The 22,408-nt window shown below is 36.7% G+C and overlaps 1 protein-coding gene across 1 annotated transcript in view; it reads left to right on the top strand.

Moving 5' to 3' along the window:
• The window catches only part of CCR6 (C-C motif chemokine receptor 6), a 37,867-nt gene extending 17,651 nt beyond the window's left edge, over nucleotides 1–20,216 (top strand). The window contains exons 2-4 of the mRNA XM_069070567.1: nucleotides 1,515–1,600; nucleotides 17,058–17,168; nucleotides 17,262–20,216. Coding sequence (XP_068926668.1) covers nucleotides 17,160–17,168; nucleotides 17,262–18,371 — 1,119 coding nt within the window. The 5' untranslated portion in view covers nucleotides 1,515–1,600; nucleotides 17,058–17,159 and the 3' untranslated portion in view covers nucleotides 18,372–20,216. The remainder of the gene's footprint in view (nucleotides 1–1,514; nucleotides 1,601–17,057; nucleotides 17,169–17,261) is intronic.
• The last annotated feature ends 2,192 nt before the right edge of the window (nucleotides 20,217–22,408 follow it).

Here is a 22,408-nt window from a genome sequence, read left to right on the forward strand (position 1 = left end):
GTGTGTGTGTGTGTGTGTGTGTGTGTGTGTGTGTGTGTGTGTGTGTGGGCGCGCGCGCATTCTTAACCTGGGGCTCCGAGACTTTGTTTTTTTTTTTTTTCTTCAGAAAAAAAACATATTTTGATAACTGTATTTCAATGTAATTGATGTTTTTTATAATCTTGTGTATTTTATACATTTGAAAACATTATCTGGGTCCATAGAAGGGGTCTATAGGGTTCACTAGATTGCCAAAGTAGTCCATCACACATACACATACACACGTTAAGAAGACCTGTAAATAATACAAGTATTATTTTACAGATTAAAAAACTGATTCTCAAAGAGACTGATTTACCAAATTCACATAGTTAGGAAGTCCCAGAATCAGAATTTGAATCCAAGTCTTTTAAAAAAAATTATTTAATCTTTAATTTGTGGAATTAAACAAGCATTTCCATAGAATAGTATAATAAAAAAAGATGATTACACATGACATTTCAAATCTATTATGTACAACTTGCTATTCCTTTTAAATATATAATTCAGTTATCATGTAAACATTTTTTTTCCTTTTTTCTTCCCCCCCCTCCCTCCACCAACCTAGAGATGGCTATCATTAGACACAAATATGTATATGCATATATATGTAAAACTATTCACTATGTGCTTCTATTTTTAAATTTCTTCTCCTTCCTGCAGATAGTATCTTCCTTCACATGTCCTTTATAGTTAACTTGGGTATTTATAATAGTCAAAATGACTTATTCACTCAAAGTGATTAAATTAAACCAATATTGTTGTCACTGTATATAATGTTCTCTTGAATCTAAGTCTTTTGACCTAAATTCTAGTTCTCTTCCTACTACAATACAAGTAGCTTATGTGTATGTACCTGTAATGGTTTAAGGTTGCAGAGTTTTGCCCCAATTAACTCATTTAATCCTCACAACAGTTCTGTGAGGCAGGTAGTAAAAGCATTATCACCTCCATTTTGTAGATAAAGAAGTTAAGGCTTAGAAAAATACAGTGACTTATCCAGTGTCAGACAGCTGGGTAATAATAGACTGGGATTACAATTTGGGTTTTCTGACTGCAAATCTGGGGGTCATTCCATTAGAAAAGAAAGGCCAAAATGGTTTCTTCCCTTCCAATCCAGAGATTCTACAGTCTTGGGGTGGGGAGAATGGTTATTGTTAAGTTTTTAAATGGATATATTTTCCTAAATTTTAGTGGATTCCAGTGAATTTTAGAATATAGTGAAAGATGTCCTTGACCGTCATTCCTCCCGTTTCCCTCACTGTAAACCCGGTTCTGTTCTTCTGATTTTCTAAATGTTCATGAAGTCCAAGGACTACACAGTTTATGTGTGATTTTGCAAGCTACAGGACATGCATGGTTAAGCATTCACTGTGGGTCTAGAAAAGCGTCACTTCCAAATAGGAAGTGGTAATTCAGCAATTTACTTTTAGACAATTTTAGCCTTTTGGTTGTCTTTTTCTATGACCTTGTTTTGATTCACATCTTGCCGACAGGATGAAATTGATGATGAGTGTGTCTGGACCTTCCCAAAGAGGAATGTAACCTGAGGATCATTTTAGAATTCTAGAGATATTCACAGGTGAGTGACTGGAAGATCAATAAAAAGGCAGAAGGCAAGAGTACCACACTTTTCAAAAAATTAGATTTCTTTTTCAATATGCTTGCAAAAGAATGGGGTGTCAGAAATGGGATGCTTTTCAACAAAATATTGAGTTATTGGCATATTGTTAGAATGAAATGGTTTCAGATATATAATGCGTCCTTGCCTTCTATAAAAACATATTTAATAGATAATTTGCAAAAAAAGTCTTGAACTTTATACAAGAGGCTCAGTTTTGTTAAAAATGCTCAGATGTTGACTTTATTTTAATTGCATTTAGTAGAGCTTACAAGGAATTATATACATTTTACAGCAAAAATATTGTACGGTATCTTCCTTTGGAAAAATTGTATATCTTGGTCAACCTTTCTACCCACAAACAACAACAATAACAACAATTCCTAGAAGGTCTTCAAACTTCATTAAGCTATGATTTTAGGTATAACAAACCAATGAGTATGTAGTCTAGAATATGTAGTTCTATTTTTTTTTTCCCTCAGAAATTGGAGGTCAAGCTAATATAAACCTTTGAATGGACTTATTCAAGTGACTAAGGGCTGGGAGAAATAGCACATCACTGCTAAGTGATGGAACATAGCACATGAAAGTCTTCCAATTAAACTAAAATAAAATTACTTGCCTATCCTATAGGGATTTTCTTTAGTGCTAAGTGGATAACGACTCCTGTCCGAATCAGCACTATTTAGAAACTTGGAAAAAGACAGTCCTAAGTGGAACTATTTCTAAAATACTTGAAAGATATAATTTTTACAAATGAAAAAATTGAAAAAGGAGTGTCAATCTTTCTGTCAAGAGGAAGAAAGAGAAAAATATCAATGGGGAAAGCCTCTTGACTGATTTCTCAACCACTGCTTTTGCAAAGCAGAAGAAAGACAGCCTAACACTTCAACTCCAGGCTTTCTTTCTTTTTTATAGCTCCCTAATCAGCAAAATGAAGCAATTTCACTAAAATGCTCTCTCTAAAATTCTGTTTAGCTATAACGGTCTTCTCCTGTGACTCTAAATATATCAAAATGCCTAAAAGGGACTAAATGGCCACTTGAATATTGAAGTCATCAACCCAAAGACTTACTTTTTTCTCCCTGTAAACATATGTTGTCATGTAAACTGCAGCTGTCTTCATGATGGGATATAAGCTTATACTCATGGTGAACACTGCAAGTCCCTATGACTGATAACCGGGTAGACCATGAAATTTGTAGTGGGAAAGTCATGGAATTTGGAATATAAAGTCCTGTGTTCAGATCCCAGCTCTGCCATTAAAAGCTGATGATCCTTGAGTGGATACAAGCTTAGTTTCTACAACTGTAAAATAAAGGGAATATATAAGTTCTAGTATTCTTTTCCACTATAAAATTGTATGACTTGAAAAAGGATGTCAGTAGCATATCATAAACATTTCCTGTTTTTAGTTTTATTTTCTTTCCAACTAAGGGAAGCTGGAGTCAACTGTGGGTTGGGGGAAGTTCTTACTCAGTTGTAGCCTTAACTTTCCTTCTCATTGGGAAAAGGAGGGAGGTGGAGTCGTCTAATAAATGTTGAAGTGAGTTTTATTTGTATTGTTTGAGTCAAGTAAATTGACCTATTATGACTGATTTTTATTTTTTATTTATTTATTTTTTGCTTTTTGGAGGGGGAAAAACAGGGCAATTGGGGTTGTGACTTGCCCAAGGTCGCACAGCTAGTTTTGTGTTAAATGTCTGAGGCTGGATTTGAACTCAGGTTCTCCTGACTCCAGGGCCCGTGCTCTATTCATTGTGCCACCTAGCTGCCCCTTTATTTGTTTTTTAAAAGCATTGCTGGCAGGTCTTGGTATATTGTTTAGTAATCAGGAAACAAACTTCTATTATCCTTATTCATTTTTCTTCTTTATTGATAGATTTTATTTTGACACAATAGACATCATCCAACAAACTCTCCCAACTCTCCTCCCATGATGCTACCCAGCCTGACTGAAGTAAGTTCACAGAAAAGACTTTAGCAAAACAACCTAGCAGAATAATTGTGATTAATAGTAGAGATTTCCATTAGGTTAGTCCCATCTGAAATCAACAAGTGTAAGTCAGTGTTGATCCTACCACCATTCAGAAATTCAAACTTTAGAGAATATTCACTTTCCCTGTGAATTTCATAGCATCTGAATTTTATCAGTGGAGGAAAAGTGAATTAGAAAAGAAATTACTGTAATGGAGAGTGTCATGGTTACATATTGTTCTACTTCCTGCCCTCTGTCCTTTTATCTTACAAAACCAACAAAGTTTTGGAAAAATTACCATGGAATTGCAACATTTTAAAAAATTTTGCACATTCTAGTCACTGATAAATGATTGTTTTGATAAATGATCTTAATATTTACCTTACCCTAATCAGACAAGACTAGCCCTGGGCAAAAGCAGGTGAACAAGAAGAAGAGGAATATATTAAATATAATATAGTTTTAAAAGTATTGTTCTTACTGAAACTTGTATCTGACTTGAGCAATACCTCACTTAGGTGTTTATTTTTAAAAATTCTTCAGTCAATCAATTAATAAACATTTATTAGGTGCCTACTGTGTGCAGTCCAGTGTGCTAAGCACTAAGGTGACAAAAGACAAAAAAAGACAAAAGACAGTTCCTGCCCTCAGGGAACTTACAATCTAATTGTGGAGACAATATGTGAACAAATATATAGCAAGCAAGCTAAATATAGGATTGAAACATTTACTAAATAGATTAAAAAGCCAGAATAATGACAGCATCCTAATGTACTCATTTCCTTGAATCAATGTATTTGTGGAGAAGAGAGAGTACAAATTTACAGAATGTAAATTTAGGAGGAAGGTACTTGAGTAGGGAAACCCACATGTCTGTGGGAAAACTCACAGTTGTGGATTGCATGTTTTGATGTGTCTAACTTATTAGCGCAATCTATACCACAAGTCATCTGCTAGGTCAGAGTGGCTTGGGAGCTCAAGAACCCCTTTTCTGATGGCCCTTGACTAGGCTATGAGGCTCTTGTATGTGGTTAGCTAAGAATTTCTTGTTTCTCAAAGTCTCTAAGGCAAGTCGTCTCTTTAACTTTTTTTTTTGTTTGACTAAAATGGACAACAAATATACCCAGCCAAACTTTGTTTAGTAACTATTTATGTTTGAATTAGTTGATCTCAAAAATTGGCATCCCTTTGACTTTCCAAGTCTATAAAACCTACAGGGTACCACATATGTGCAGCAGCATACCCCTAAAATATCAGGGAATATGCATTTCTGACGGGTTTGGCACCTCCTTATGCCTATCTGTGCCTTAAAACAGGGTTATGCATTGACCTGAAGTACTAGTGTTAGGATTTTGTGTACTAATTATAAAGAAAAGCATAGTGCCTGCAGAGGGCAGATTTAGAAACAGCAAGTGGAAGGTTTGATATCAGGAAAGACATTCTAACAGCTAAAATTATCTTAAAATACAATGAAGGAGTTAGGGAATTCCCCTTCATTGGAAGCCTTTAAAGCAGAGTCTGGATGGTCCCTCGTCTAGAATGTTGGAAAAAGAAACCAGGTGGAAAGGACACATGTAGATTGGACTCAGTCCCTGCCAATTCTGAAATCCTGCGATCCTGTAAAATGCAGAAGACAGAACACAATTTCTCCTTGTCTCTTGCCCTCTAAACAATTCCTTTCAGAGTTTTACCATAGTGTAATCATCTCCAAGGTGTCGAGTGAGAGAAGGGGCTCGCTATTCTAGCCTGCATGCTGAATGGTTTATTTGGATGCTTTGGTGCAGTAAAACAGAGTAATGCCTCCAGATGGGTAAAGGAGAGGGGGAAGATGCAGCCCGGTCACATCATGCTTGTGTCATTAAAATCGAGCTCTCTTGGAATCCTGAAGCAGTGTGGGTGGGGGAGTGCTCATCCGTGTCGCAGACATAGGAAGCCCAAAGCAGAAAGTCAGACAGTGGGTGGGTGGTTCCCACCTCTGCGGCTAGGTCTGTTTAGCCAGTATACCCACTGTTGCTTAAAACCAAGTAGATATAAGGAGTATGGCCGGAACTGGATGAACAAAACTGTTCAAATCACTGTCAGCAGCATGTTCTTAATAGTAATCATCATCACTTACGAAGCGTTTTAAAGTTTGTAAAGTGTTAGACTTATTTCATTTGCTCTTTGCAACAACCCTGTGAAATAGGTGCTATGGTTATTATTCCCATTTTATTGATGAGGAAACTGAGGCTGAGAAAGGTAAGGTCATTTGTCCAAGGTCTGTCTAAAGCAGGATTCAAACTTTTGGTCAGTGGAGCCCTTGGGGAAGTGAATAATTTGAGACCAGACAATTAACAAGTCTAATAATGTTGTGCCTGTTGCATTTATGTTAATGTTCCCTAGCATAAGGATGAGGTTTGGATGGAGAAGAAGACTGTGAGCCAGGCATTGAACTGTTGAAATCATCTACGGGGAGGTCATTTGAAACAGTGCTGCTTCTTGTACTTAAAGGGATGGCAATGATCCCATAGGGGCAGCAGCTAGTTGGCACAGTAGATAGATCTCTGGGCCTGGAGTTGGGAAGACTCTTCTTCCTGAGTTCAAATCTGACCTCAGACACTTACTAGCTGTGTGACCCTGGGCAAGTCACTTCACACTGTTTGTCTCAGTTCATCCTCTGGATAAAGGAAATGGCAAACCACTCCAGTATCTCTGCCAAGATAACTCCAAATGGGGTCACAAAGAATCAGACAGGACTGAAATGATTGAATGACAACAAAAATGGGTTAATACAGCTAATAGGCCCTGAGTGATTGGTTTAAATGTAGGGAGTGACAGTTAGTCCCTAGAGTATTAATGAATTTCTGGTCATCACTAGTTTTACCCAACACAGCTGAATGCTAGAAAAGAGGAAGAAAGAGTCAGAACAAATATGAAATGGCTTAGAAAAACTTTCTAAAACTTATCTTCCAATAGGTTTTTTCTAGATTCTCTTCTGAAAGTAAATTAAAAAAAACCCCACCTCAAATTAATATTCTGCCCCTCCCCACCTAGTTTTCGCAAAACAGCTGTTGAAAATGTGATAGTTTGTGATTCCTTGTCAATAATAATACTAACCCCTATTTACATAGAACTTTAAGGGACACTTCACACATTCGTTATCTCATTTGCTTCTGAAGTGAGCTCTATTGTAAACAAACACTTTGAAAGTAGGGCCTTTTTCCTATTTCTGTGAAGCCTAGTGCCTCAAACAGCACATGGTGCATAGCAGACACTTTTGAGTTGTAGGAAGATTTTTGGAGAATTTTTCCATTTAAAAATTAGTATCTTTTACTTTTGGAATCAAAGGAAAATGAATGACTCTGACATCCAGAAAAATTAGTTGTTCCCCAAGCCTCCCGGCTCACCCTGACTTGTAAAGTTTTCGAAACAAATACAGAATACAAAGTGTTTCTCCTGACAGGTTTTCAGGGTTATTCATTGGATCAAAATGGGTACATGCATCTTATAGTTGCTGTGGGTGACATGGATGCCAGTCTTGCATCAACGGGATTTCCTTAAATACCATGTACATGACTTTTGTGGGGGAAATAGTGGTTTGGGGGTAGCCTCAATGAATCACTTACAATCACTGACTCATTGGCATCAAGTTAAAAAAAAGATGATAGCACCTTCCTTCTTGTGATTAGAAGTGATGATATCAGCATTGACTTACATCACTCTACAGTAGCAATAGATTTACCTTTCTTTGCACACATGTATTTCATGGACTTATTTGCATAGTGTTGTCCAAGGAGACAAAGAGTTTACAGAATTTGGGTTTAATCGTGGCCCCCTCTATCCTTGGGAAGTTTACAATTTAATGAAGAAATTTAAAAAAGGAAAGTGGAGAGAATACATAGGTGAAAAGGACTAATTAAACGATGTCTATTAGCAATGTTGCAGTAGGAAAGAGGCTGGGCAATTAGGAGAGACCTAGGTTCGAATCCTTCCTCTCACACCTACTAGCTCTTTTTTTTTTTTTTGGTCTTTATTAATTTGTTTACTTTTAGTTTACAAGATTCATTACCACAGTTCCTTGAGTTTTAAATTTTCTCTTCCTCCCCCCCCACCCATGGTGGTATACAATTAAGTATAGTATCTGCAAACACTTCCACATTAGGCATTAGTCAGGTTATAAAGAAGGATTGTAACAGATGGAATGAAAAATAGGAAAGAGGAAACAAAATCAAACAAGAAAATGGAAAAGGGCAGGTAGTTTGTTTCAATCTGGGTTCAATCTCAGTTCTTTCTCTGGTTGTAAACATCTCTCTCCATCATGAGTCTTTTGGGTTTCACTTATGATACTGGATTGCTGAGAAGAGCCCAGTTTATCAAAGTTGGTTGTCACACATACATTATGTCTGTAATTGTGTACAGATTCCTCCTGGCTCTACTCTTCTCACTCAGCATCAGTTCGTATAAGCCTCTCCAGGTAAATATGAAGTCCATCTGCTCCTCGTTTCTTATAGCACAATAGTATTTCACAACATGCATATACCACAACTTGTTCAGCCATTCCCCAATTGATGGGCAACCCCTTAATTTCCAATTCTTTGCTACCACAAAAACAGCTGCTATAAATATTTTTGTACATATGGGTCTCTTTCCCACTTCGATGATCTCTTTGGGATACAACCTTAGAAGTGGTATTGCTGGGTCAAAGGGTATGAAATTATTTATAGCCCTTTCAGCATAATTCCAGATTGTTTTCCAGAATGGTGGGATCAGTTCACAACTCCACCAGCAATGCATTAGTGTTCCAATTTGCCCACATCCTCTCCAGCATTTGTCATTTTCCTGTTTTGTCATCTTAGCCAATCTGACTGGTGAGTTGTGGTACCTCAGAGTTGTTTTGATTTGCATTTCTCTAATCAATAGTGATTTAGAGCATTTTTTCATATGCTTATAAATATCTTTAATTTCTTCCTCTGTAAACTGCCTGTTCATATCCTTTGACCATTTATCAATTGGGGAATGACTTGTATTCTTAGAGATTTGACTCAATTCTCGGTATATTTTAGAAATGAGTCCTTTGTCAGAGACATAGATTGTAAAAATTCTTTCCCAATTTTCCACTTCCCTCTTAATCTTGGTTACATTGGCTTTGTTTGTACAGAAGCTTTTCAATTTAATGTAATCAAAATTATCCATATTGCATTTTATAATTCCCTCTAATTCTTGTTTGGTCATAAAGTCTTCCCCTCTCCACAAACCTGACAGGTAAACTATTCCTTGCTTTCCCAGATTGCTTAGAGTATCAGCCTTTATACCTAGATCATGAACTCATTTAGACTTGATTTTGGTATATGGTGTTAGATAATGGTCTATGCCCAGTTTCTGCCATACTATATTCCAGTTTTCCCAGCAGTTTTTGTCAAATAGTGAGTTTTTATCCCCAAAACTGGGGTCTTTGGGTTTATCGAACAGTAGATTACTCTAGTCATTGACTGCTGAGTCTTGTGTACCCAATCTATTCCATTGATCCACTACTCTATTCCTCAGCCAGTACCAAGTAGTTTTGAGGATTGCTGCTTTATAGTACAGTTTAAAATCTGGTATAGCTAGTCCACCATCCCTAGCATTTCTTTTCATTAATTCCCTTGATATTCGGGACCTTTTGTTCTTCCAAATGAATTTTGTTACCATTTTTTTTTTTTTTGCTTTATAAGGTAGTCTTTTGGTAAAATGATTGGTATGGCACTAAATATATAATTTAATTTAGGTAAAATTGTCATTTTTATTATATTAGCTCAACCCAGCCATGAGCAATTGATGTCTTTCCAATTAGTTAGATCTGACTTTATTTGTGTGAAAAGTGTTTTGTAGTTGTGTTCATATAGGTCTTGGGTTTGTTTTGGCAGGTAGATGCCCAAATATTTTATAATATTTATAGTAACTTTAAATGGGTTTTCTATTTCTATCTCTTCCTGTTGAATTTCATTAGAAGTATACAGGAATGCCAAGGATTTATGTGGGTTTATTTTATTTATATCCTGCAACTTTGCCAAATTTATTTATTGTCTCAAGTAGTTTTTACTTGATTCTCTAGAATTCTCTAAGTATATCATCATATCATCTACAAAGAGTGATAGCTTGGTCTCCTCTTTGCCTAATTTGATTCCTTTGATTTCTTTTTCTTCTCTAATTGCTACTGCTAACATTTCTAGTACCAGATTGAAAAACAGGGGTGATAGTGGACATCCTTGTTTCACCTCTGATCTTATTGTAAATGCTTCTAGCTTCTCCCCATTACATATTATACTTGCTGATGGCTTTAAATAGATGCTACCTATTATTTTAAGGAAGGCTCCATTTATTCCTATTCTTTCTAGTGTTTTTAATAGGAATGGATGTGGTATTTTGTCAAAAGTCTTTTCTGCATCTATTGAGATAATCAGGTGGTTTTTGCTAGTTTTGTTGTTGATATGCTCAATTATACTGATGGTTTTCCTAATATAAAACCACCCTTGCATTCCTGGAATAAATCCTACCTGATCAAAGTGTATTATTGTTGTGATAAGTTGCTGTAGTCTTTTTGCTAATATTTTATTTAAGATTTTTGCATATTCATGAGGGAGATCGGTCTATAATTTTCTTTCTCTGTTTCATCTCTTCCTGATTTAGGTATCAGTACCACATTTGTGTCATAAAAAGAATTTGCGAGGACTCCTTCTTCACTAATTTTCCTGAATAGTTTATAGAGTATTGGAATCAATTGTTCTTTAAACATTTGATAGAATTCACTTGTAAATCTGTCTAGCCCTGGAGATTTTTTCCCAGGGAGTTCACTGATGACTTGTTCAATTTCTTTTTCTGAGATGGGTTTATTTAACTAATTTATTTCCTCTTCAATTAATTTGGGCAACCTATATTTTTGTAAATATTCATCCATTTCCCTAAAATTGTCAAATTTATGTGTATACACCTGGCAAAATAATTCCTAATTATTGTTTTAATTTCCTCTTCATTGGTGGTAGGTTCACCCTTTTCATTTTTGACACTCATAATTTGGTTTTCTTCTTTCTTTTTTTATCATATTGACTAAGGGTCTATCAATTTTATTGTTTTTTTTTCATAAAACCAGCTCTTAGTTTTATTTATTAATTCAATAGTTTTCTTAATTTCAATTTTATTAATCTCTCCTTTGGTTTTCAGTATTTCTAATTTTGTATTTAGTTGGGAATTTTCAATTTGTTTTTTTTTTCTAGCTTTTTCAATTGCATGCCCAATTCATCGACCTCCCTTTTCTCTAATTTATTCATGTATGCAATCAGGGTATAAAACTTCCCCTAAGAACTGTCTTTGCTGCATCCCACAAATTTTGGTATGTTGTCCCATTATTGTCATTCTCTTGAATGAAGTTACTGATTGTTTCTATGATTTCTTGTTTGACCCACTCATTCTTTAGAATTAAATTGTTTAGTTTCCAATTAGTTTTTAGTCTGTCTTTCCATGGCCCTTTATTGCATATGATTTTTATTGCATCATGATCTGAGAAGGATGCATTTATTATTTCTGCTTTCTGCATTGAATTGGGAGGTTTTTATGTCCTAGTTCATGGTCAATTTTTGTGTATGTGCCATATACCACTGAGAAGAAGGTATATTCCTTTTTATCTCCATTCAGTTTTCTCCATAGATCAGTCATACCTACCCTCTCTAAAATTCTATTCACCTCCTTAACTTTTTTCTTGTTTATTTTGAGGTTGGATTTGTCAAGCTCATACAGGGGGAGATGAAGGTCTCCCACTAGTATAGTTTTGCTCTCTATTTCTTCCTCTAATTCCCTTACCTTCTCCTCTAGGAATTTGGATGCCATACCACTTGGTGCATATATGTTAAGTAATAACCTTGCTTCATTCTCAATGGTGCCTTTTAGCAGGATATAGTTTCCTTCCTTATCTCTTTTAATTAGACCAATTTTTGCTTTTGCTTTATCTGAGATAAGGATTGCTATCCCTGCTTTTTTTTTACTTTAGCTGAGGCATGATATATTTTACGCCAGCCTTTTACCTTTACCCTGTGTGTATCCCTCTGTTTTAGATATGTTTCTTGTAAACAGCATATTGTAAGATTATGACTTTTAATCCATTCTGCTATATGCCTCAGTTTTATGGGAGAGTTCATTCCATTCACATTCACAGTTATGATTATCTGTTTCTTTCCCTCCATCCTATTCCCTCCCCTGTTAATGCTTATATTTTTTCTCCCCTTCTCCCTTCCCCTCCTTAATATTTTTCCTTTTGACCACTGCCTCCCTCAGTATTCCCTTATTAGCCACCCTCCTTTTTCCTCCCCTTTCCCCTTACTCTTCCCTCCCTATTAACCCCCCCCCCCCTTTCATACCACTTTCCCACTCCTACTGCCTGTAGGATATTTTTATACTTACTGAAGTATGTTATTTCTTCTTTGCACCAAGGGTGACAGGAACAAATCTCATGTGAAGCTCCTCTCCCTCCCCTCTTTCCCTCTTATATGATAGGTTTTGCTTCTCTTCTCCATAGAGTCTTATGCTTAACTGGTTGTTATTCCCTCCTGGCACCAGACCCAATGAGGAAAAAGCTCATATAATACTCATCTCTCTTCCTTCTTTTCCTCTGCTATATTGTTTTTATGCCTCTTTGTGTAGCATAATTTACCCTTTTCCACTTCATTGATTCCTCTTCTTCTATTGCAGTCCCTTTGTAGCCCTTAATAAGATTTTTTTAATCGTTATTTTGTGTAATTTATACTCATACCCTCTACTTGTCTATAAACAGTTTGCTCTTATTAAATAACAGTGTGTGTGTGTGTGTGTGTGTGTTTTCCTTGTTTACCTTTCTGTATCACTCTTGCATCTCCTAATTAGAGGTTGAATTTTCCATTGAGCTCTGGTTTTTTCATCAGAAAGGTCTGGAAATCTGTTATATCATTGAACAACCATCTGTTTGCCTGGAAGAATATACTCAGTCTTGCTGGGTAGGTTATCCTTGGTTGTAACCCAAGCTTTTTTGCCTTCTGGAAAATTGAATTCCACTGCCTCTGATCTTTCAGTGTAGAGGCTGACAAATCCTGTGCAATCCTCACTGTGGTTCCTCAATATTTGAATTGTTTCTTTCTGGCCACTTGAAGTATTTTCTCTTTTACCTGGTAGTTCTTGAGTTTGGCCACAACATTTTGAGGACTTTTCAGTTTGGGATCTCTTTCAGCCAGTGTCCAGTGGATTCTCTTGATTTCTATTTTACCCTCTGGTTCTAGTATCTCAGGGCAGTTTTCCTTAATGAGCTCTTGAAGAATGTTGTCCAGGCTCATTTTTTCATCATAATTTTCTGGTAGGCCTATGATTCTCAGATTATCTCTCCTGGATCTGTTTTCCAGGTCAGTTGTTTTTCCATTGAGGTATTTTACCTCTTTTTCTAATTTTTCATTCCTGTTGTTTTGTTTGACTAATTCTTGATTCCTCATAGAGTTATCTGTTTCAATTTGGTTGATTCTGGTTTTTAGCAAATCGTTTTCCTTGGTTAGTTTTTGGAGCTCCTTTTCCATATCATACACTTTTCTTTTTAGAGAGATGTTTTCTTCATTATAATGCTTTTCTAATTCTGCTATTTTGATTTTGAGAGAATTATACATTTTGTCTTCTATCTTTCTCATTGGGTTTTCAAAGTTCCTTTTGATCTCATCTAAGAGAGCCTTCTGTGCTTGGGACTCATTCCCTGTTGATGTTTCATCTGCGGGTGTGGAGTCCACATTGTCTCCCTCTGAGTTTGGTTCCTTCCTCTGAGGATAGTAGGACTCCAGAGTCTTTGTAGTCTGCTTTCTACCTATTCTGAGGCAGGGGCCTAGCCACGCCCTTCCTCTAGGGATCCCAGGCCTTTACTATAGAGGGTTTTGCTCCGGGGCAATAGTAACTATGTTTTCAGGGTTAAGGGGGAGGGGGGGTTGGAGCAGGCAGAGTTCACTCTGCCATCCTGGTCCTTGGAGGTCCTGATAGGGGCTTTTTAAAAAATTTCTGGGCTATGGAGTGGTAGCCCTGGGAGTATTTGCTGTCCTGGACAGGGACCCTGCATTTGGTTCTTACCTTGCTCTTTCCTGTCCCAGCCCTTTGGTGAAAGGCCTGGTAGTGGCCCTTGTGGTTGGTGGGACGACTTGCCCCCCCCTGCCCTTGTTGGTCAGACCTCTTCCCAGTTTGCCCTGTGCCATAGCCTTCCTGCCCGCCTCTGCGTGCAGCGCAGTCACCTCCTGGCCTGCCCCCCTACTAGCTCTTAACTATATGTAAATCCCTTAACCATTTCTAGTATTTGTTTTCTCATCAATAAAATGGAGATAATAATGCCTTTACTAATAACCCGCAGTTCTCCTCTCCTCTGTCAAAATTGAATAGATGAACAAAATGTAAAGCATTTATTAAGCCCTTATTAGATGCCAAGTACTATGCAAAGTACTAGGGAGAGACAGTCCCTGCCTTGAAGGAATCAATTTTATTGATATCTTTTGCATTTATGTTGCCCACTCTTGCCACTGTATCACTTCTCCCATTCCCTCCAAGAGAAAGTTAAAGAATTTTGGCAGCCTGGTGGAGTAGTGAAGAGAGTGATGCACCTGGAAACAGAAAGATCTGAGTTCAATCCAACCTCTTGGTATCTTGGTAGCTATGCCACCCCAGGCAAGTCACTTAATGTCTGTCTCAGTTTCTTCATCTGTAAAATGGGAATAATAATATCACCTATCTCCTAGGGTTGTTGTGAGGATCAAATGAAATAATATTTGCAAACCTTAAAGTGTCATATAAGTACTAGCTATTATTATAGTTACTATCATTATTGAAAAGAAGGAAAAAAAGTGAATGAAACTTGTCAATATATGGAGAAACGAGCTTACATTCTAACAGAGGGAGATTGCATATATGGGGAGTGGTAGGTAAGAAAGGCTGTTTTGATCTGTAAAGTCGGAGATGGTGAATGGAATCATAAGTGTGTGGATTACCAAAGCTTCCAGAAGTAATAGTAATACTGAATTGTTCATGATTTCCAGGAGCTAGAACTGGAAAGGGAGTAGTGATGAAGGGGGGGTGGTGGCACTATAGCACAGCAGCCGGGCCAGGAGGATAGCTAAGGTGGATGAATGGGATGGGAAGCATGATCTGGTCTCATCTGGGGCTGACTAGATAGAGTAGACTAGTCAACAAGTCAATTAAATCAACATGTATTTATTAAATGCCTACTATGTGCTAAGCAAAAAGGGGATAAAATGAAATGCAGAAAGAAACAAAGAAAAACCCAGTCTGTCCCTACTCTTAAGGAACTCACCGTTTCATGGGGAAGTCCATAGGTGAACAATTATGTACATATAAGATATATGTAGGAGATAAACTGAAGAGGGAAGGAATCACCATTAAATGGGACTAGGAAAGGTTTCTTGAGGAAGGTGGGATTTTAGCTGGAACTTGATGGAGCTGAGGCAGGAAAGCATTCCGGTCAAAACTGATGAAATCAGGAGATGGAAGAAATAATAAGGAGGCTAGCATTATTGGATTACAGAGTACACTGCAGGAAGTAAAGAATGAAAAGATTGGAAGAGCAGCCAGGGGGTGCAGTGGAGAGCGTGCTGGCCCTGGAGTCAGAAAGACTTGAGTTCAAATGGGCCTCAGATTCTTACTAGCTATGTGACTGCTGGCAAATCATTTCATCCTGTTTGCCTCAGTTTCCTCATCTGTAAAATGAGCTGGAGGAGGAAATGGCAAACCACTCCAGTATCCTTGCCAGGAAAGCCTCAAATTGGGTCATGAAGAGTCAGACATGACTGAAAAGTAACTGAACAAGTACAAAATGAGGGAATCAGATAAGATTATTTCTGTGGTCTCTTTCCTATAACTCTGAATAAATGAATCCTATGATCTTATTTCAGCCCTGCCTTAGGGGCACTCACTGTGCAGAGGTAGAGTGAGAAAAAGCACCTCTCAAAGGAAATGTGAATAAATGTTCTAAGAGAATCTCCAGGAGGGGATAGGACCGCAGAAGCCTGGGTCAGAAATGGTCTTGAAAGGAAAGTGGTTAGCAAATGGTCAAGGGGAAAAGAGGCACATGTTTGGCAAAAAAAAAAAAATTCTTTTCTTCCATTTCAGCTTTAATTTCAAAGCAAACTCTATTTCTCCAAATATCATCATCCAATATTTCTACCATTGACTTCAGACTGACTTTCATGGTCCTTTTCCCTGACTACCCTCCCTGATCATGCACTACTCACATACATACATTCCTGACCTTTAGGGAAAGGATTCTATCTTATACCTCTTTGAATTCTTAGCATTTGGCAATAGTGTCTGTACAAGTTAAATGCTCAATAAATGTTGGCTGAGGGTGATGATGGTGATGCTACAACCAGGTCGGCTTCTTCATTGTCTCATGGGCAAACCATGTGTATTCTTGCTTTTGGTCCTTGCAGAGTGGGAAAGCAGAAAGGGTAATGAACTTAACTTCATTGACTCTACCACCACCTATGTGACCTTCAGCAAGTTATTTCGGTGCTTGAGGACTTGGTTTTCTCATTTGTAAAAAAAAAAAAAAAGCAAATGAGAGAGAGCTATTATAGTCCTGCCCTCAAGGAGCTTGCTTTCTGTTTTCATCCTACCTATTCTTCCAGTTTTTGCTGAAATCTCTTATTCCAAGAAATCTTACCTAATTGCTCTGGGCCCCCTGGAAGTTCTCTCTTCTATTAATGAATGAACGAAAAAGTATTTATCAAATGCACTAAGCTCTGGGGATACAAACTCTTTGAATTTTAAATTTTAATTGTGAACAGTAGGGCTACCCAACCAGATTATAATCATCCTGAAAAAAAGGATTATTAAAAAGAGCCCTCACGGTAATTAGCTGAAGGCTTGTCACATAGTATTTGCTCAATAAAGACTTATTGAAATGACTTTTCCATGATTTTCCACGTTTATTTGAAGATCACTCACAGAATGTCGATTTGACTAACAACAATGGGACCAAAACACTATCTTCCTAATTCTATAAGCATTTTCATAAAGGTCCAAATCATTTAATAATTCTTCCATTATCACTCCATTCAAGTGCGCTGGTAAACCTAAGCTCTTGAAAGCTATGCAGTAGAGCGCTAACCCTGGCAGGTCCTAAGAAGATGAAGTACATTCCTGGCAATAGACTTTCACCAAGGTCAAATCTAGCTAAACTTGGAGAGAGTTGGTCAGTAGGAGCTGAATTTTTTTTTTAACATAACAGCTCATGAAACCATCTATTAAGGCATTACAGAATTGAATTCTGCACCAGTGGAGGAAATACTCACACTGGTGAAACCTTTGGATATGTTGTATGTATACTAATTCTAATTGAATGAGATGTACCACTGGCTTAACTTTTTGTGTTTTGAAGAGTTTCCTCTAATCACTGCTTGTTTTCATTGTTGTTTTTTTCCTTAGAATCTCCTCATCTTCTTTGTCTCTTTTTTGGAGATAGAAAGATATCATATCTGAACTGTCCTTGATCATTGCCATACGCATTTCATCAGCCCAGTTACCACCATGAATGAGGTAAGCCTGCTTCATGACTTAGAGTAAAATTCTTGGTTTCCTATGACCCCATTGTTATTCTCCAAATAATTGTCTTTCTTTTTTACTTTCTAGGAACCAATGAATTCAAGCAACTTTGACTACTTAAATGAGTATAGTGCAGTCACTCCCAGTGCAGATTACCCCATTGAAGATGGATTGATTTGCTCTATGAAGGATGTTAGAGACTTTACAACATTATTTGTACCAATCGCGTACTCCTTTATCTGTGTCTTTGGCCTCCTGGGGAACATTTTAGTGGTGATCACCTTTGCTTTCTATAAGAAAGCCAAATCCATGACTGATGTCTATCTCTTTAATATGGCCATAGCAGACATATTATTCATCCTTACTCTCCCATTCTGGGCTGTAAATCATGCTACAGGCTCATGGAATTTTAGCAACATTGTGTGCAAACTGATTACAAGTATATATGCCATCAACTTTAATTGTGGAATGCTTCTCTTGACCTGTATCAGCCTGGATCGCTACATTGCCATCGTACAGGCAACCAAGTCTTTCCGGCTTCGAACACGGACATTAGCATACAAGAAGATGATATGTTTGGTGGTGTGGCTGTTCTCTATCATCATTTCTAGTTCAACTTTTATATTCAACCAAAAATATACAACCCAGGGGAAGGAGGTCTGTGAAGCCAAGTACCACACGACCTCAGAGGCTGTCAAATGGAAAATACTTGTGCTGGTTCTTCAACTTCTTTTTGGTTTCTTTATCCCTTTGGTGTTCATGATCTTCTGCTACATGTTCATTGTCCAGACTTTGGTGCGGGCTCACAATTCGAAGCGGCATAAGGCCATCCGGGTGATTATTGTGGTAGTCCTCGTTTTCTTGGTCTGCCAAGTGCCCCACAATATGGTTCTTCTCGTGGTTGCAAACAATACGGGTCGGCTTCGATCCTGCAGTAGGGAAAAGCTCATACTTTATACAAGGAGTATCACAGAAGTCCTGGCTTTTCTGCACTGCTGTCTCAATCCCGTGCTTTATGCATTCATTGGGCAGAAATTTAGAAATTATTTTCTGAAGATTATGAAGGACCTGTGGTGTGTGGGCAGGAAGTATAAGCCAGCAGGTTTCTCTTGCTCTAAGATCTATTCAGAAAACTACATTTCTAGACAGACTAGTGAAACCTATGAGAATGAGAATGCATCATCTTTTACTATGTAGTATATTATGGATAAAATAATCATGACAGGCTTTAGAAAATGATGTCAAAGAATTTCCTCATCATCCCTTGGACGGCCAATTCCTGATTGTTTAGAAGTAGTAGAAGGATAGCATGGATCACTGAAAACCACAGGAAAAAAGAAAAGAAACCAAAAGACTCAAGCCTATTTTTAGTCAATTTGTTAAAACCTGTTGCCTAAACAAACCTTTTTCAAGTCCATCAGTGGACACATTTATTTACTTTAGCTTCCATCTCTTTAATTCCTACACTCATTCTCAAGCATTATTTTGTGAAGTTAAATGGTCAAAAGATAGTCAGTAGGAAGAAGGAAACAATCAGCTTGGAATATTCCGGCTAGAAAAATGTCTCCTACTGGAATAAGAAGAGGTTATGTTAACAACAATTTGCTGAATCTTAAATTGAGAGCTGGAAGGAACGTTAGGGGTCGTCTAGCCCAACCCAGTAACATAAAAGTATGGAAATCAAGAACCGGAAAGATTAAGATAACTTGCCTAAGAGCACATAGGTAATACATGTTAGCACTGCTATTTGAACCTAGGCCTCTTTCCAAAGTAGTTCACGAGCCTCTGTGGATAAGACAATCACTATTGTAATGGACTAAAAAAACAAAAACAAAAACAAAGCAAAAACAAAACAAAAACAAAAACCTGGTATAGAAAGAACTCTATTTTCTGTGGTTGGTACCTATTTTATAAGCAATAAGGAAAGTGGCTAACATTACTACTTTTAAAAATCTTATGTTCTAATAGATTAAAAAAAACACCTAAGGTAGGGTAGAAACAGCTTTTATTTCCTCTATATCACATAGTAGGAAGACTGGGGAATTCTGATTATTTACTCCTCTCAAGTTAGTCATTATATATGTAATGTTTGACTTCCTAGGGATTCTTTAAATGATCTTACTCTGAAAGAGAAGTTTTCTCTGATTTATCTTCATTTACTCTCTCTACTGTGTCTGAGAAATTACATAATCCAAATGTTTTCTTGAAGTAGTATGTAGATATAGAATAATAATTGGGAAATTTTAAAAATACAAATATTCTTTTTGAGAAAAATGTTGGAATGTATGTCAATGAAGAATGCTTCACACAATACTGGATTGCTTTTATAACCCTTTTCTAAGATGATGTCTAAAGATTCAAGAAATGTATTTTTAGAAAAGAGCTTTATAAAACAAAATCTTATTGCACATTTGAAAAAGGCAGTTTTTATTAGACTGAAGTCTGTTGCTGAATGAGTACACTGATGGCTGCAAATTGAAATATGAGAGTTTGGAAAGTTTTCACTACCTTAAATCACCAGGTACATAGAAAGTTGCCAGGAGATGATTCCAGTCAAAGAGAAACAATAGTTTATTCAGACAGTCCTTGATCTATGACTAAGAGTATGAATGTGATCTATAAAAAGAAACGTTATTTTATTTGAAAACTAGGTCAGTGACACCTTCTTTATAGATATGACCAAGAAATGGGCCATTTTATGTCTGTTAATTTTCCTGGTAATTGAAATGGCTGTTGTCCTTTTTTAAGAGGGTGGGAGGTATTTTAATGACTTTTGATGGAAATTCAACTGTATTCTAAATGTAATTTAACATTAGCTTTGTGACACAGTCATCTTTCAGACTAAATTCTTGTGCCTTACTGCAGTGCTGTGATGGCCTCAGGGCCAATCAAAATGTACAAGGCTATTTGCCCCTATAATAATATTTAAGGTTCTTTAGTTCCAGTGTTTGCTTTTTATGGCTTTTCTGCTTCCTCTTTGCCATTATCTGTCATATCTTGTTATGTTCAGGGTATCTGACTCTGGATGGCTCCCTTTTTAATTTTTTAGTTTTACTCTTCTATGATAAAACAAAGCATGTTAAAGTTGAATGAATCATAAGAGTAAATGGGCCCTGAGTGAAGGCCTAAGGTACTGACTTGGTGACATCTCTTTTTAATTGTTAGGAACCTTTTGTTTTCTGGATAAATACTAATAATGTGTATTTATGTACCACCTACATGAAATTCCTAATCTAAAGTTTCATTATGGCATGAAGATGACTCAAGGGTTTTGAAGGGCTTATCAGTGAAGTGGTAAGTGCTACTATGCTGAAAAGACTTTGAGCAGGGTCCCTATGACATACCATATCTCTCTTCTAAGGACCAGTGTGTCATGGCTCATCATCAAAAATCTGGAACCCTTGAGGATTAATTCTTTGGCTATGTTACCCCACAAAACAGGCAACAACGAAACTTTTAGTTTACAAAATGCTTTTGCACAACAATTTTGTGAAGTAGTTATTACAAATTTTTATTGCCCCCATATTATGGGTAAAGAACTGAAATTCAGAGTTTCAAAGATTTGTCCACAAAGGGAAAAGGACCACATATACAAAAATATCTGTATCAGATCTCTTTGTGATGGCAAAGAATTGGAAATTGTGGTGATGCCCATCAATTGGTGAATGGCTGAACAAGTTTGGTATATGGATATCGTAATATTTTGGTATATTGGATCGTAATGGAACATTATTGTGCTATAAGAAATGATGAGCAAGCAGATTTCAGAAAAATCTGCAAAGAATCACATGAACTGATGCTGAATGAAGTGAGCAGAACCAGTAGAACATTGTACACAGTAACAGCAACATCTTGCAATAATCAACTTTAATAGACTTTGCTCTTCTCAGCAATAAAATGATCCAAGACAATTCCAAAAGACTCATGATGAAACATGCTATCCACATCCAGAGAAAGAACTGTGGAGTCTAAATGCAGATTGAAGCATACTGTTATTACTTTTTTTGTTTTTTCTTTCTCATGGTTTTTCCCTTTTGTTCTGATTCTTCTTTCACAGTATGACTAATGTGGAAATATGTTTAACATGATTGTACATATATCAGATTTTTTGCTGTCTTGGGGAGGGAAAGGAAAGGGAGGGCAAGAGAAAAATTTGGAACTCAAAATCTTACAAAAATGAACGTCCAAAATTATCTGTACATGTAAGTGGAAAAAAATACTATTAGGTGAAAAAAAGCAAGATTTGTTCAGTATTGTGGGCCCTTGAATCCAAGTTATCTGACTCTAGGACCAGAGCATTTTTCATCATACCAAACTACTATTATACCTTGAGGGACAGAATAAAAAGAGAGAGAAGAAAGAGAAAAAAAATGGGATAGAGGGAAATATACAGTTAGTAATCATAACTGTGAATGTGAATGGAATGAGCTCGCTTATAAAATGGAAGTGGATAGCAGAATGGATAAGAAACCAGAGTCCAACATTTTATTATTTATAAGAGACACGCTTGAAACAGAAAGACATGCACAGGGTTAAAATAAAGAGCTGGAAGAGTATCTAATAAGCTTCAGCTGAAGTAAAAAAGGCAGAGGTACTCATTAAAAAATATAATCAGGGAAATCACATTTTGCTAAAAGCTACCATAGACAATGAAGTTAATATCACAATTTTTACAGCAAATTTCTCTCATGAAGGCCTCATTTCTCAAATATGTGGAGAACTGAGTCAAATTTATAAAAATAAGAGCCATTCCCCAATTGGTAAATGGTCAAAAGATAGGCAGTTTTCAGAAGAAGAAATCAAAACTATCTATAATCCTATAAAAATTATCTAAATTACTATTGATTATAGAAATTCAAATTAAAATAATTCTGAGGTACCACCTCACACATATCAACAATAATAAATGCTGAAAGGGAGGAGGGGAAAATAAGTGCATTAATGCATTGTTAGTACAATTGTGAACTAGTCCAGCTATTCAGGAGAACAATTTGGAACTATGCTTAAAGGGCTATAAAACTACTATACACTTGGACACAATAATACCACTACTAGGTCCTCACCTCAAAAAAATAAAAGAAAAAAGAAAAAGAACCTATATACACAAATTTATTAATAATAGCTCTCTTTGAAGTGGCAAAGAATTTGAAATTGATGGGTTGCTCATCAACTGGGGAATGGATGAACTAGTAGTAGCTTATGACTATGATAAAGTATTATTGAGCTATAAGAAA

The sequence above is a fragment of the Petaurus breviceps genome, unplaced genomic scaffold, assembly GCF_028583685.1.
Source record: "Petaurus breviceps papuanus isolate PSGF00001 unplaced genomic scaffold, PetGlider_PUasm1.0 90808, whole genome shotgun sequence".
Classification (NCBI taxonomy): Eukaryota; Metazoa; Chordata; class Mammalia; order Diprotodontia; family Petauridae; genus Petaurus; species Petaurus breviceps.